Genomic DNA, 14333 nt, shown 5'->3' on the forward strand with positions numbered 1-14333 from the left:
CCTTTTTGAATATTGGCACTACATTCGCCTGTCGCCAATAAAGTGGCACAGACCCAGTCTCAACAGAGTCCTTAAATATAAGATATAACGGTCTGTCTATCACATTACTTAGTTCCCTTAGTACCCGTGGGTGTATGCCATCAGGTCCTGGTGATTTGTTTATTTTAATGTTACTGAGGCGTTTCTGTACCCCAGCTTGGGTTAGATTAGTCATACTTAGTGGAGGATTAAGCTTGTCACTTCTCATTTCTCCTGTTAGTTCTATTTCCTTTGTGAAAGTTGTCGAAAAAAAATTATTTAATAGATTAGCTTTATCCTCATCTTTCTCTATGATTTTGCCTTCCTCACTTTTTATCGGTCCAATATTATCCAATTTAATCCTTTTACTATTTATATACGTAAAGAACAGTTTGGGATTTGATCTACTTTCCCTAGCAATACGTCTCTCTGTTTCCTCCTTCGCTATTTTTATTTGTTTTTTACAGGTTCTCGTTTTTTCCTTGTAACACATTAGTGCCTCCTTACTGTTTTCCTGTTTTAATCTCTTGAATGCCTCTTTTTTGCTATTTAACGCCCCTTTTACGTTCTTGTTCAACCATATTGGTTTCCTCTTATTTCTGGCCCTTTTATTCCCATACGGTATATATCTCTCGCACTGAGTATTCAGAAATCTTTTGAAGGTTTCCCATTTACTATTCGTATTTCCTTGATTAAGAACTTTGTCCCAGTCAATAAGTTGAAGGCTTTCTTTCAGCTGATCAAACTTCGCCCTCCTAAAGTTTAATGTTTTTGTTGTTCCCTTATTGATAACCCTACTGAAGGGCATTTTGAAGTCGATAATATTATGGTCGCTATTACCTAGGTGCCCCCCTATCTGTACCTCAGTTATTCTATCAGGCCTATTAGTCAATATTAAGTCCAACACGGCCTTCCCTCTCGTTGGTTCCTGCACTAGTTGGGAGAGATAGTTATCCTTAATATTTGTCAAGAACCTTTTTCCTTTCTGAGATCTACAGGTTTCTGTTTCCCAGTCAATATCCGGGTAGTTGAAATCCCCCATTACAATCACTTCATTATGTTTTGCTACTTTGTCTATTTGTCCTAATAGCAGATTCTCATTCTCCTCTGTTATATTGGGTGGCTTATAGCAGACCCCCAGTAATATTTTATTATTATTTTTAGTTCCCTCTATCTCTACCCACATGGACTCGACCCCCTCTTCTCCCTCTCCTATATCTTTCCTTAGTCTGGGTTTTAGACATGACTTTACATATAAGCAGACTCCTCCGCCTTTCCCCTGTTTCCGGTCCCTTCTAAATAAACTATAATCTAATAAATTTACCGCCCAGTCGTAGCTATCGTCTAGCCAAGTCTCTGTTATACCTACGATGTCATACCTCTCCTCCGATATAAGCGCCTGCAGCTCATCCGCCTTATTGGTCAGGCTTCTTGCGTTGGTCAGCATGCAAGATAAAACTTTGGGGTTATTTAGCACCCTATTCTTCTCTAACGATCTAACTGTACTATCCCCACCCCCCTCTCCACCCTCATTATATTCACTTCTCCCCTTCCCCCTTGCTTGCCTCACGTCCCACCTATTTCCTTGGTCCCCCCCCCCCCGTCTCTAGTTTAAAAACTCCTCCAACCTATTAGCCATCTTCTTCCCCAGCACCGCTGCACCCTCCCCATTGAGGTGCAGCCAGGCCCTACGGTAGAGCCTGTAGCCGACCGCGAAGTCGGCCCAGTTCTCCATGAACCCAAACCCTTCTGCCTTGCACCAACTCTTTAGCCACTTATTCACCTCCCTAACTTCCCGTTGGCGCTCCTGTGTGGCTCGCGGGATTGGTAGTATTTCTGAGAAAACTACCTTGGAGGTCCTTGCCCTAAGCTTCCTACATGTACATAAAGTGCAGCACAGATTCATCTCAACTAAAAGCCTAAATCCTTAGATCAGGAACAGAACAGACATTTATAGGACATTGCATAACTTTCCCAAATTCTTATGGAAAAAATTTACAGCACATCCTGCACTGAACTATTGTACCCAATGTATGATATATTTTAGGAGTCAGTCCATTTTATAACGACTCCACCAAAATGGACTCTGATTGCACAGCCTTGCTAATGTATTATAGATTTGAGTTGCTGCAAATTATGTACTCCTTGGCTAAAAATACTCCTGAAAGTTGCTTAGAATATATTTACTTCTCTGTAAAATGTGTAGTGTGACCTCTGCCAGAGCCTGTCCTATGGAACAGCGGGGGCACCAGCAGTCAGACTCTCAGCAACTGATGGCTCTTTAAAGAGAACCAGTCAGCAGTTTTTTAGTTTGTGAACTAATTCCACCGCCTTTCTGAGCGCCTATACTGCATTACTTAAAGGGACTCAGTTTGAACAGTCATTCTGTGCTGACAAAGTCCCGCCACTCGGTGCTTCATGTGTTAATACATACATGTCTATAACAATGAACTTTACAAATCAGTACGTAGAATTGGAAATAAGTGACGATGAAAGCAAAAAGCATGTGAGTGACAGCCCCTCCCCCACAGCTCCCAACATGCAGCCCCACATGACTGACATCACCCTTTTCTCTGTGCAAACCATCCTCCACACATGCAGCCCCTTGTATGTGAAAGCAACCCCTTCCGTGCACAGCCCACCCCACCACATGCGGCTTCTCACAACCAACATCACTCCTTCACTGCACAGCCAAGCAGCATGCATCCACATGTGATTGACTTTATCCCTGTCCCTTTGCAGCCGCCCAGCATGCAACTCCACACAGCGCCATCATGCGTCAGTCCACCAGCATGCAGCACCATCCCGCACAGACCCTCACGAGTGACATCACTCCCTTCCCTGCACAGCCCTCCGCATTAAGCGCCACGCGAGTAACATCGCCCCCTTCTAAATGTAGGCCCACATAAGCAACATCACTCCCTTCAATGCACAGCCGCCTTGCATGCAACCTCACGAGAGTGACATTACCCACTTCCCGGCACAGCCACAAGTGAGTTAAATCACCCACTTCCCCTTGCAGCCTCCCAGGATACAGCATTATCCCCGTCCCTCCAGAGTCCCCGAAAATGCCGAATCATCGCCCTCTTCTCCGTACAGCCCCAAATCATCATTATAATCACCCCCTTCCCTGCACAGCCCCTCATCATCATCACTCCCCTTCTCTGCACAGCTCCTCATCATCACCCCCCTTCTCCGTACAGCTCATCATCATCATCACCCCCTTTCTCATCATCACCGCCCTTATCCGCACAGCCACTCATCATGACACCTTCTCCACACAGCCCATCATCATCATTACCCCTGTTCTCTGCACAGCCCCACATCTTCACCCCCCTTCTCCGCACAGCCCCATACAAAACTTTTCACCAATCTTCATTAGCGCGATCATACAACATACAAGCCTCTGAATGCTCAGGTGATGCACTGTACTACTGTAGTGCAGTGTATTATCCCTGCCTGTCAGACTAATACTAATGGCCCCTTACACATTAGACAATTGTTGATTGAACGATAATTCGGCTGATGTCTATTTTTCCTGACTCCCCTATGCACGCAATCATTTGGCTCGGCCGAGCTTTCCTGTGGTCTCTATGAGAGAGTCATTAGCAGACTCCTCTAGTTGAGGATTATTTCCTTGTAAAACAAAAGGATTGCCAATTCTTCCTTCCCCCCATCTTCTCCCGGTCTCTGTATTTCCTGATCAGTGCTGGCAAACCTGTGATTCCTAAAGCCCGTCAGTAGCTGAAGCAGTGACCAAAATAACCAGTGATTAGGAGCATGGAGGAGCTCTTCTTAGACAGCAACTGTAATTATGTTCATACAAAACAAGAGAAGAGAACATCTACATATTTTATTTAGTAATATATTACACCTTATAATTGTAATTGTGTTATTACACAGGATTTTTTATGATTTTACATTTCCTCATCTTCTTCCCATTTAGGTCCCTACAATATCGGATCCTCTCACTGGAGAACTTCTATATAAGAGAATTTTCCTGATTGACCCGTAAAGGATGGATATGGACAGGGGCAAGATGGCGGAAAGGATATTACACCTCACCCTAGAGATCCTCTTCCGGCTTACTGGAGAGGTGAGAGATTCTGATGACATCACATTACATCATTCTTATCTATGGGAATAACAGATGGACAGAACTGGAGAGGTGAGGACTCTGGAAATATCTGTAGTGGATTTATTAATGTGTCTCTCCATAACTAGGATTACACAGTGGTGAAGAAGACCTCTAGTGAGCGCTGTCAGGCCTCTGTGTCTGAGGGAAGGGGTAGAACCCGGAGCCCAATCACGGGGCCTCCACCTGACCCCCTGATACATGAGGACATCAATGACCAGAAGATCCTGGAACTCACCTACAAGATGATTGAGCTGCTGACTGGAGAGGTGACACTGCTGGGGATGCTGGGACATTATACATTAACGTTATGAAGGGACTGGGGGGATGACGGTATCATTGTATGTGTCAGGTTCCTATAAGGTGTCAAGATGTCGTTGTCTATTTCTCCATGGAGGAGTGGGAGTATTTAGAAGAACACAAAGATCTGTACAAGGACGTCATGATGGAGGTTTCCCAGCCCCTCACATCACCAGGTAATATACCAAGACTAAATACACATGCCCTATAATTATCAGTATGTAAAGAATGAATTCAGTCACTGTATGTGTTTCCTCCAGTTCTATCCAGTAAGAGGACAACACCAGAGAGATGTCCCCGTCCTCTTCTTCCACAGGACTGTAAACAAGAAAATCCCAATGTTCCTCAGGATCATCAGGTAGATGGAGAGAAGGTGTCATGAGATCTCCCCTATGATGTGTAGACAGCTGTGAAGGTCTTGTGCTCAGTCTTGTTTTATCCACCAGCATTATATGTTTTCTACTTGTGTAATGAGAACAGTGGAGATGGCAGGATTAGAACTGATCATTTATGTGACTTCTCCATCTCTCTGTGACTTTTACAATATTTATTTCAGGGTGGAGATCTGACCCATATTAATACTACAGAGACGTATGTGAGGGGTAGTGAGTCGTGTAAAGAGGAAATTCCTGCAGATAACCGCCCAGGTAAGTAGTAACCATTAAGTGCAGAGAAGTCATAGATTCCTCTCAGTCATTGGCTGTGGCTGCTGTATTGGCGGTGTAGTCCAACCATATCAAATGGTCACCATTGTGCACAACCACATGCTTTTCCTCCCAAAACTGTCCCCATTATTTTGGGCATAGGAAGTCCTTCTTTTGGGGTGGTACCTGTTTTTGTCCGAGCTTACAGTTAGGATCCACCCTACTCCATGGATCTAGAGGATGCTAACACTTAGTTGCCCAGATCTCCAAACTTTAAAGCCAAATTACAGCGTGCGTAGAATGTGCTGACAACTTAGAAAACCATGTGAAGAATATTATTATCTATATGATGGACCTCTAACAGAAAACGGATGGAATGAGATTGTTGTCTACCTAGAATCCTGGCATCATATAGGATGAATCTATGTTCTTTACATTCTCTTGTGCTCATAGAGTCGTTGCAAAAGTCCAATCTTTCTGGCCAAACTTCACTTTTATGATGAGACACCATTCCATGAACAGTGATGCCAAGTCTGTTTTTTTTTTTTGCTCGATCTTCTATTTTTATTCTCAAAAACAGTAGAAGGAAATGACGAAACAATATTCAGCCTTTCAGCAACAAACTTGGTGACCTGTTTTAACCGGTTCAGGACCGCCCACTGTACATAACGTCGGCGCTGCCTGGGCTCTGTGCAGCGCCGACGTTTAAAAACGGTGGGTGGTCCTGCAGCGCTCAGGACCCCCAGGGTCCTGCAAGTGCTGCTGATCCGGTGTAGAGCAATAGCTCTGACAGGGGACATCATCGGGACCTGATTGGATCAGGTCCCAATGATGTTAACCCTTTGCTATCTTCTATATGCCGCAATCTATAGTGATTGCGGCATATAGAGGATAGTGAGAGGAGAGGGGGTCGTCAACTTACCTCTCCGACGGGCCCCTGATATCTTCCAGGACCTGCTGTTGTTATGGCAGCTGGAGGTCACATAACCGCCTCCAGATCTGCCATATATGGTGTCCTGCTAGGCTCAGCCTGCAGCTGAAGCCTGGCAGGAGACACTGACTGTGAAACAGTCAGCAAAGATGTCATGCAATGTAATACATGTCTATTACATTGCATGACATCAGTGATTAGAAAAATAAAAATTAATGTCCCATACAGGGACTAAGTAAAAATGTAAAAAAAAGGCAAAAAAATGTTTTCAAACTGTTAAAAAAAAATCACAAAGTAAATAAAAATAAATAAAATATTAAACCAATAAATTTATACAAAAACAAAAAAAGTACACATATTTGGTATCGCCGCGTCCGAAACAACCCAATCTATAAAACTGTCACACTAATTAACTCCTTCTGTGCACACCGTAATAAAAATAAATAAAAAACGGAGCAAAAAACTATGCTTTTTCATCATATCGCCAAACAAAAAGTGGAAAAAATGCGATCAAAAAGCAAAATGGAAATAAAAATGGTACCGCTGAAAACGTCATCTTGTTCCGCAAAAAAAAAGCCGCCATACAGCTCCATCAGCCGAAAAATAAAAAAGTTATAGCTCTCAGAATAAAGCTATGCTAAAAAAATATTTTTTCTATAAAATTATTTTATTGTGTAAAAGCGCCAAAACATAAAAAAAATATACAGTAAGTGTAGTATCGCTGTAAACGTACTGACCCGAAGAATAACGCTGCCTTATCACTTTTTCCACACGCAGAACGGCATAAAAAAAAACTCAAAAAACAATTCCTGAATTTTTGTTTTTTGTTAATTTTACCTCCCAAAAAACAGAATAGAAAGCGATCAAAAAATGTCACGTACCCAAAAATGGTACCAATAAAAATGTCAACTCATCCCGCAAAAAACAAGCCATCACATGACTCTGTCGGCCGAAATATGGAAAAATTATAGCTCTCAAAATATGGCGATGCAAAAAATAGATTTTGCAAAAAAAAGCGTCTCTTAGTGTGTGACAGCTGTCAATCATAAAAACCCGATATAAATCTGGTATCTCTGTAATCGCACCGACCCGAAGAATAAAGTTGTCTCATCACTTATTCCGCACTAGGAACGGCGTAAAAAATAAATAAAACCAATTCTTCACCTGCTACTGATTTGTTTATTATGTCTCCCAAAGATCGCAGTAAGGCTCTTCTCACATTTATCCTGCGCTCTGCGCTGAGCACTTAAACCAGAGTTTCCGTGTAAATCTCTGAAATACGTGATTCAGACGGAACCCATGATTGAAGATTCCCTGTAATGAGGCAGATATAGGCCACTGTGGATGCCATCTGGCCTGTGATCCCACGGTGTCAGTTTTTTTAGGCGTGCATAAAAGTGCGGTTGGCCACAGTTTTGTGCACTTCTGAAAAAAAGGACACCGCTAAACAGAGGCCAGAGGGAGTCCAGAGTAACTCTGCTGCCTCATTACAGTGAATGGATCCCGCAGGGGTTTCATCTGAATTACATCACTTAGAAATTTAGATGGAAACCCCGATGTAAGTGCCCAGCCTCGAGCGCCGGATAAATGTTACGTAAAATGTTCCCAATAAAAGCTTCAACTCAGTTCTCAAAAAAAGCTAGTCCCCACTCAGGTCCGTCATCTGTTAAAAATATTCCAAGTTACTGGTAGCAGAAAGGCTTTGGAACAGCGAAATGGTCCTTGCCTCCCAAAAGTAATTCAGAAAATTTTGTGCTCCCAAATCCAAATGCCTATTCTGCAATAAATTGTTCTCCAATTGTCAAATAGCGCTCCGTCCCTCCCAGATCTCGCCGTATGGCTAAGCGGTACGATACAGCCACATATGGGGTATTGCCACTTTTAGAAGAAATTGTGTGACACATTTCGGCACCATTTTTACCCATTGCCCTGTGTGAAAATGTAAAATCTGAGGGTAAAACATTTTTTTGTGATAAAAATATAATTTTGCTTTTTTCACTGCCCAATGGTATAAATTTAAAAATTAAAAAATACTCACTACTTGCCTAGATGAATTCCTTGAGAGGTGTAGTTTACAAAGTGGGGTCACTTGTGGGGGTTTCTGCTGTTTCGGCATGTCAGCGACTCTTCAAATGTGACATGGTGTCTGCAACCTATCCCAGCCAACATAGCGCTCCTTTCTCTTCCGAACCCTGCCGTACACCAAAGCAGTGGTTTTCCCCCACATATGGGGTATCGGCGTACTCAGGAGAAATTGCACAACAAATTTCATGGTGCAATTTCTCCTATTACCCTTATGATAATGCAAAATTAAGGGATGAAAAACGTTTTTGTGGGAAAAATGTGAAAATTTTTATTTTTACGGCTCAATATTATAAACTTCTGTGAAGCACCTTGGGGTTCAAGGTGCTCACCACGCATCTAGATAAGTTCCCTAAGGGGTCTAGTTTCCAAAATGGTGTCACTTGTGGGGGGTTTCCACTGTTTAGGGACATCAGGGGCTCCCCAAATGCAACATGGCGTCCGCTAATTATTCAAGCAAATTTTACATTCAAAAAGTCAAATGGCTCTCCTTCCCTTTCAAACCCTGCCGTGCGCCCAAACAGTGGTTTGCCTCCACATATGGGGTATCGGCGTGTTCAGGAGAAATTGCACAACAAATTTCATGGTGCAATTTTTCCTATTACCCTTATGATAATGCAAAATTAAGGGAAGAAACACGTTTTTGTGGGAAAAATGTAAAAATTTCATTTTTACAGCTCAATATTATAAACTTCTGTGAAGCACCTTGGGGTTCAAGGTGCTCATCACACATCTAGATAAGTTCCCTAAGGGGTCTAGTTTCCAAAATGGTGTCACTTGTGGGGGGTTTCCACTGTTTAGGCACATCAGGGGCTCTCCAAACGCAACATGGCGTCTGCTAATTATTCAAACAAATTTTACATTCAAAAAGTCTAATGGTTCTCCTTCCCTTCCGAACCCTGCAGTGCGCCCAAACAGTGGTTTTCCCTCACATATGGGGTATCAGCGCGCTCATGAGAAATTGCACTACAAATTGTGTATTCCATTTTTTCCTGTTACCCTTGTGAAAATAAAAAAATTGGGTCTAAAGTAACATTTTTGTGAAAAAAGTTAAATGTTCATTGTTTTCTTCCACATTCCAAAAATTCCCATGAAACACTTGAAGGGTTAATAAACTTCTTGAATGTGGTTTTGAGCACCTTGAGGGGTGTAGTTTTTAGAATGGTGTCACTTTTGGGTATTTTCTGTCATAAAGGCCCCTCAAAGTGACTTCAAATAAGATGTGGTCCCTAAAAAAATGTTTTTGTAAATTTTGTTGGAAAAATGAGAAATCGCTGGTCAACTTTTAACCCTTATAGCTTCCTAACAAAAAAAAATTTTGGTTCCAAAATTGTGCTGATGTAATGTAGACATGTGAGAAATGTTATTTATTAACAATTTTGTGTGACATATCTCTGATTTAAGGGCATGAAAATTCAAAGCTTCAAAATTGCAAAATTTTCAAAATTTTCGCCAAATTTCCAATTTTTTCACAAATAAACGCAAGTGATATCGAAGAAATTTTACCACAATCATGAAGTACAATATGTCACGAAAAAACATTCTCAGAATCAGGGGAATTCGTTGAAGTGTTCCAGAGTAATTACTTCATAAATTGACAGTGGTCAAAATTGAAAAATTTGGCCCAGTCACGAAGGCAAAAACCGGCTCTGGCGCGAAGTGGTTAAAATTCCCTAATTTCCCGACAGTCCCAATACATACGAGATAGATCTGCCGCCTCTGAGTTACACTTGGGACATTTAGAATATTTAATATATCCGATCTTCTGCATAAAAGCCGGGGACGGAGCAACCTGTGAATAACCATAAAGTGGAACATTCTCTCATGTGACGTAAAGAAGAACATTAGCAGAATTTACCAAAATTTCCCATTGTTTAACCCCTTAATAACATCTGACGTACTAATACGCGTCTGTGCCCTGGGACTTAAGAGCCAGACCCGTATTAGTACGTCATGGCGATCGCGCGCGCACACAGGCTGTGCGGGCGCGATCGCCGCCGGGTGTCAGCTGATTGTCACAGCTGACACCCGGTACTATGTGCAGGGAGCGGTCACGCACCGCTCCCAGCACATTAACCCCCGCGATGCTGCGATCGAAGTCGATCGAAGTCGATCGCGGCATTGCGGGGGCAAGGGGAGGTGATCGCCGATACTCACCTCCTCTTCCGGCTTCCAGCGCAGTCTGCAAAGGCTTCCCGGGTGTTGCCATGACGACCCGATGTCGTCATGACAACATCCGGGTCACCAGAGAGCAGGAAGATTGCTTGGACATGCGCAGTGCATCTCCAAGCAATCTTCACACTGTGCACTTCTGACAGCCTTCATGGCATAGGGATGGTGCTCCATTCCTGTGCCATGCAGGCGATCAGAAAAAAAAAAGTGAAAGTCCCAGAGTGGGACAAAGTAATAAAGTGTATAAACTGTGTGAAAGTGGAAAAAAAAAAAAAAAAAAAATGTGCAAAAATATTATAAAAAAATAAAAAAAATAATACACCAAAAATAAAAATATAATGTACCCATCAATAAATATTATTATAAAAAAAATAAAAAAAAAACAATAAAAGTACACATATTTGGTATCGCCGCGTCCGGAACAACCTGACCTATAAAACTGTCCCACTAGTTAACCCCTTCAGTGAACACGGTAAAAAAAAAAAAAAAAAAAAACAAGCAAAAAACAATGCTTTATCACCATACCGCCAAACAAAAAGTGGAATAACACGCGATCAAAAAGACGCATATAAATAAAAATGATACCGCTGAAAACGTCATCTCGTCCCGCAAAAAACAAGCCGCCATATAGCTCCATCAGCCGAAAAATAAAAAAGTTATAGCTCTCAGAATAAAGCGATACTAAAAAATATTTTTTTCTATAAAATAGCTTTTATTGTGTATAAGCGCCAAAACATAGAAAAATTATACAAATGTGGTACCGCTGTAAACGTACTGACCCGAAGAGTAAAGCTGCCTCATCAATTTTACCACACGCGGAACAGAATAAAAAAAAAAAAAAAAAAACAATTCCTGAATTGTTGGTTTTTGTTTATTCTGCCTCCCAAAAATCGGAATAGAAAGCGATCAAAAAATGTCACGTGCCTGAAAATGGCACCAATAACAACGTCAAGTCATCCCGCAAAAAACGAGCCGTCACATGACTGTCTGCCAAAATTTGGAAAAATTATAGCTCTCAAAATATGGCGATGCAAAAACTAGATTTTACAAAAAATGCGTCTTTTAGTGTGTGACAGCTGTCAGTCATAAAAACCCCATATGATTCTGGCATTGCTGTAATCACACCGACCCGAAGAATAAAGTCGTCTAATCACTTATACCGCACAAGGAACGGCGTCAAAAATAAACTCTTGAGTTAGGATTGGGCTAGGGTTAGGGCTGGGTTTGGGGCTAGGGTTGTGCTGGGGCTAGGGTTGTGCTGGGGCTAGGGTTGTGCTGGGGCTAGGGTTGTGCTGGGGCTAGGGTTGTGCTGGGGCTAGGGTTGTGCTAGGGTTAGGGCTGGGGTTGGGATTTTTTTCAAAAGTAAGAAAAAAAGATGACGATATGGCGACTAGTGTTGAGAGCAAGTGCTCGCTACTTGAGTTTGCATCGGGTGCTCTGGTATGCATTTAGTATCGTGGGTATTTGAGTGACATGCTCGAGTCTCTGCCCCATATGCTTCGCGGCCAAAAAACTTTACGGGGATTGCCTGCCATGCACGAGCGATCCCCGCATGTTTTTTTTTGGGTGTCTAATAACCGTGAAACATGCGGAGCAGGGACTCGAGCATGTCACTCGAGCACACGCTGTACATGGTGCATACCTGAGTACCCGATGCAAACTCAAGTAGCGAGCACTTGCGCTCAAGAATAATGAAAACTTATTCAATATGATGACCTAATGTAAACAAATAATGTGCCGTACCTCTGGGTTCAAAATGTTCACTATACACCTTAATAAAATCTTTGAGGGGTATAGTTTCCAAAATGGGGACACTTGTGGGGGAGCTCCACTGTTTAGGCACATCACGGGCTCTCCAAACGCGACATGGTGTCCGCTAACAAATTGAATGGAAAATCGGCTCAAATTGTTAGCGGACGCCATGTTGCGTTTGGAGAGCCCCTGTGTGTCCAAACATTGGAGCTCCCCCACAAGTGACCCCATTTTGGAAACTAGACCCCCCAAGGCACCTATCTAGATGCATAGTGAGCACTTAGAACCCCCAGGTGCTTCACAAATTGATTCGTAAAAATGAAAAAGTGAAAATAAAACACTTTTTCATTTTTATGAATCAATTTGTGAAGCACCTGGGGTTCCAAGTGCTCACTATGAATCTAGATAGGTGCCTTGGGGGGTCTAGTTTCCAAAATGGGGTCACTTGTGGGGGAGCTCCAATGTTTGGGCACACAGGGACTCTCTAAATGCAACATGGTATCCGCTAACAAATTGAATGGAAAATCGGCTCAAATTGTTAGCGGACACCACATTGCGTTTGGAGAGCCCCTCTGTGCCCAAACTTTGGAGCTCCCCCACAAGTGACCCCATTTTGGAAACTAGACCCCCCAAGGCACCTTTCTAGATGCATAGTGAGCACTTGGAACCCCCAGGTGCTTCACAAATTGATTCGTAAAAATGAAAAAGTGAAAAAAAAAACACTTTTTCATTTTTATGAATCAATTTGTGAAGCACCTGGGGTTCCAAGTGCTCACTATGAATCTAGATAGGTGCCTTGGGGGGTCTAGTTTCCAAAATGGGGTCACTTGTGGGGGAGCTCCAATGTTTGAGCACACAGGGACTCTCCAAATGCAACATGATATCCGCTAACAAATTGTCGGCTCAAATTGTTAGCGGATATCATGTTGCATTTGGAGAGTCCCTGTGTGCCCAAACATTGGAGCTCCTCCACAAGTGACCCCATTTTGGAAACTAGACCCCCCAAGGCACCTATCTAGATGCATAGTGAGCACTTGGAACCCCTAGGTGCTTCACAAATTAATTCGTAAAAATGAAAAAGTGTTTTTTTTTTTCACTTTTTCATTATTACGAATCAATTTGTGAAGCACCTGGGGGTTCCAAGTGCTCACTATGCATCTAGAAAGGTGCCTTGGGGGGTCTAGTTTCCAAAATGGGGTCACTTGTGGGGGAGCTCCAAAGTTTGGGCACAGAGGGGCTCTCCAAACGCAATGTGGCGTCCGCTAACAATTTGAGCCGATTTTCCATTCAATTTGTTAGCGGATACCATGTTGCATTTAGAGAGTCCCTGTGTGCCCAAACATTGGAGCTCCCCCACAAGTGACCCCATTTTGGAAACTAGACCCCCCAAGGCACCTATCTAGATGCATAGTGAGCACTTGGAACCCCTAGGTGCTTCACAAATTGATTCGTAAAAATGAAAAAGTGTTTTTTTTTTCACTTTTTCATTATTACGAATCAATTTGTGAAGCACCTGGGGGTTCCAAGTGCTCACTATGCATCTAGAAAGGTGCCTTGGGGGGTCTAGTTTCCAAAATGGGGTCACTTGTGGGGGAGCTCCAAAGTTTGGGCACAGAGAAGCTCTCCAAACGCAATGTGGTGTCCGCTAACAATTTGAGCCGATTTTCCATTCAATTTGTTAGCGGATACCATGTTGCATTTAGAGAGTCCCTGTGTGCCCAAACATTGGAGCTCTCCCACAAGTGACCCCATTTTGGAAACTAGACCCCCCAAGGCACCTATCTAGATGCATAGTGAGCAGTTGGAACCCCCAGGTGCTTCACAAATTGATTCATAAAAATGAAAAAGTGTTTTTTTTTTCACTTTTTCATTGTTACGAATCAATTTGTGAAGCACCTGGGGGTTCCAAGTGCTCATTATGCATCTAGATAGGTGCCTTGGGGGGTCTAGTTTCCAAAATGGGGTCACTTGTGGGGGAGCTCCAATGTTTGGGCACACAGCAGCTCTCCAAACGCAACATGGTGTCGCTAACAATTTGAGCCAATTTTGCGTTAAATTTGTTAGCGGACACCATGTTGCATTTAGAGAGCCGCTGTGTGCCCAAATATTGGAGCTCCCCCACAAGTGACCCCATTTTGGAAACTAGACCACCCAAGGCACCTATCTAGATGCATACTGAGCACTTGGAACCCTCAGGTGCTTCACAAATTGATTCATACAAATGAAAAAGTGTTTTTTTTTTCACTTTTTCATTATTACGAATCAATTTGTGAAGCACCTGGGGGTTCCAAGTGCTCAC

General features: G+C 42.8%; 1 protein-coding gene across 2 annotated transcripts in view; it reads left to right on the forward strand.

Moving 5' to 3' along the window:
* Nucleotides 1-14333, forward strand: part of LOC141271774 (uncharacterized) — a 52656-nt gene that overhangs the window by 13260 nt on the left and 25063 nt on the right. For both annotated transcript variants that reach the window (XM_073681897.1, XM_073681898.1), the window contains 5 exons: nt 3965-4114; nt 4243-4422; nt 4506-4629; nt 4714-4811; nt 5010-5100. In XM_073681897.1, the coding sequence (XP_073537998.1) occupies nt 4037-4114; nt 4243-4422; nt 4506-4629; nt 4714-4811; nt 5010-5100 (571 nt within the window). In that variant the 5' untranslated portion in view covers nt 3965-4036. The remainder of the gene's footprint in view (nt 1-3964; nt 4115-4242; nt 4423-4505; nt 4630-4713; nt 4812-5009; nt 5101-14333) is intronic.

The sequence above is a fragment of the Phyllobates terribilis genome, unplaced genomic scaffold (assembly GCF_046119375.1).
Source record: "Phyllobates terribilis strain yellow unplaced genomic scaffold, ASM4611937v1 Scaffold_5__5_contigs__length_657084704, whole genome shotgun sequence".
NCBI lineage: Eukaryota > Metazoa > Chordata > Amphibia > Anura > Dendrobatidae > Phyllobates > Phyllobates terribilis.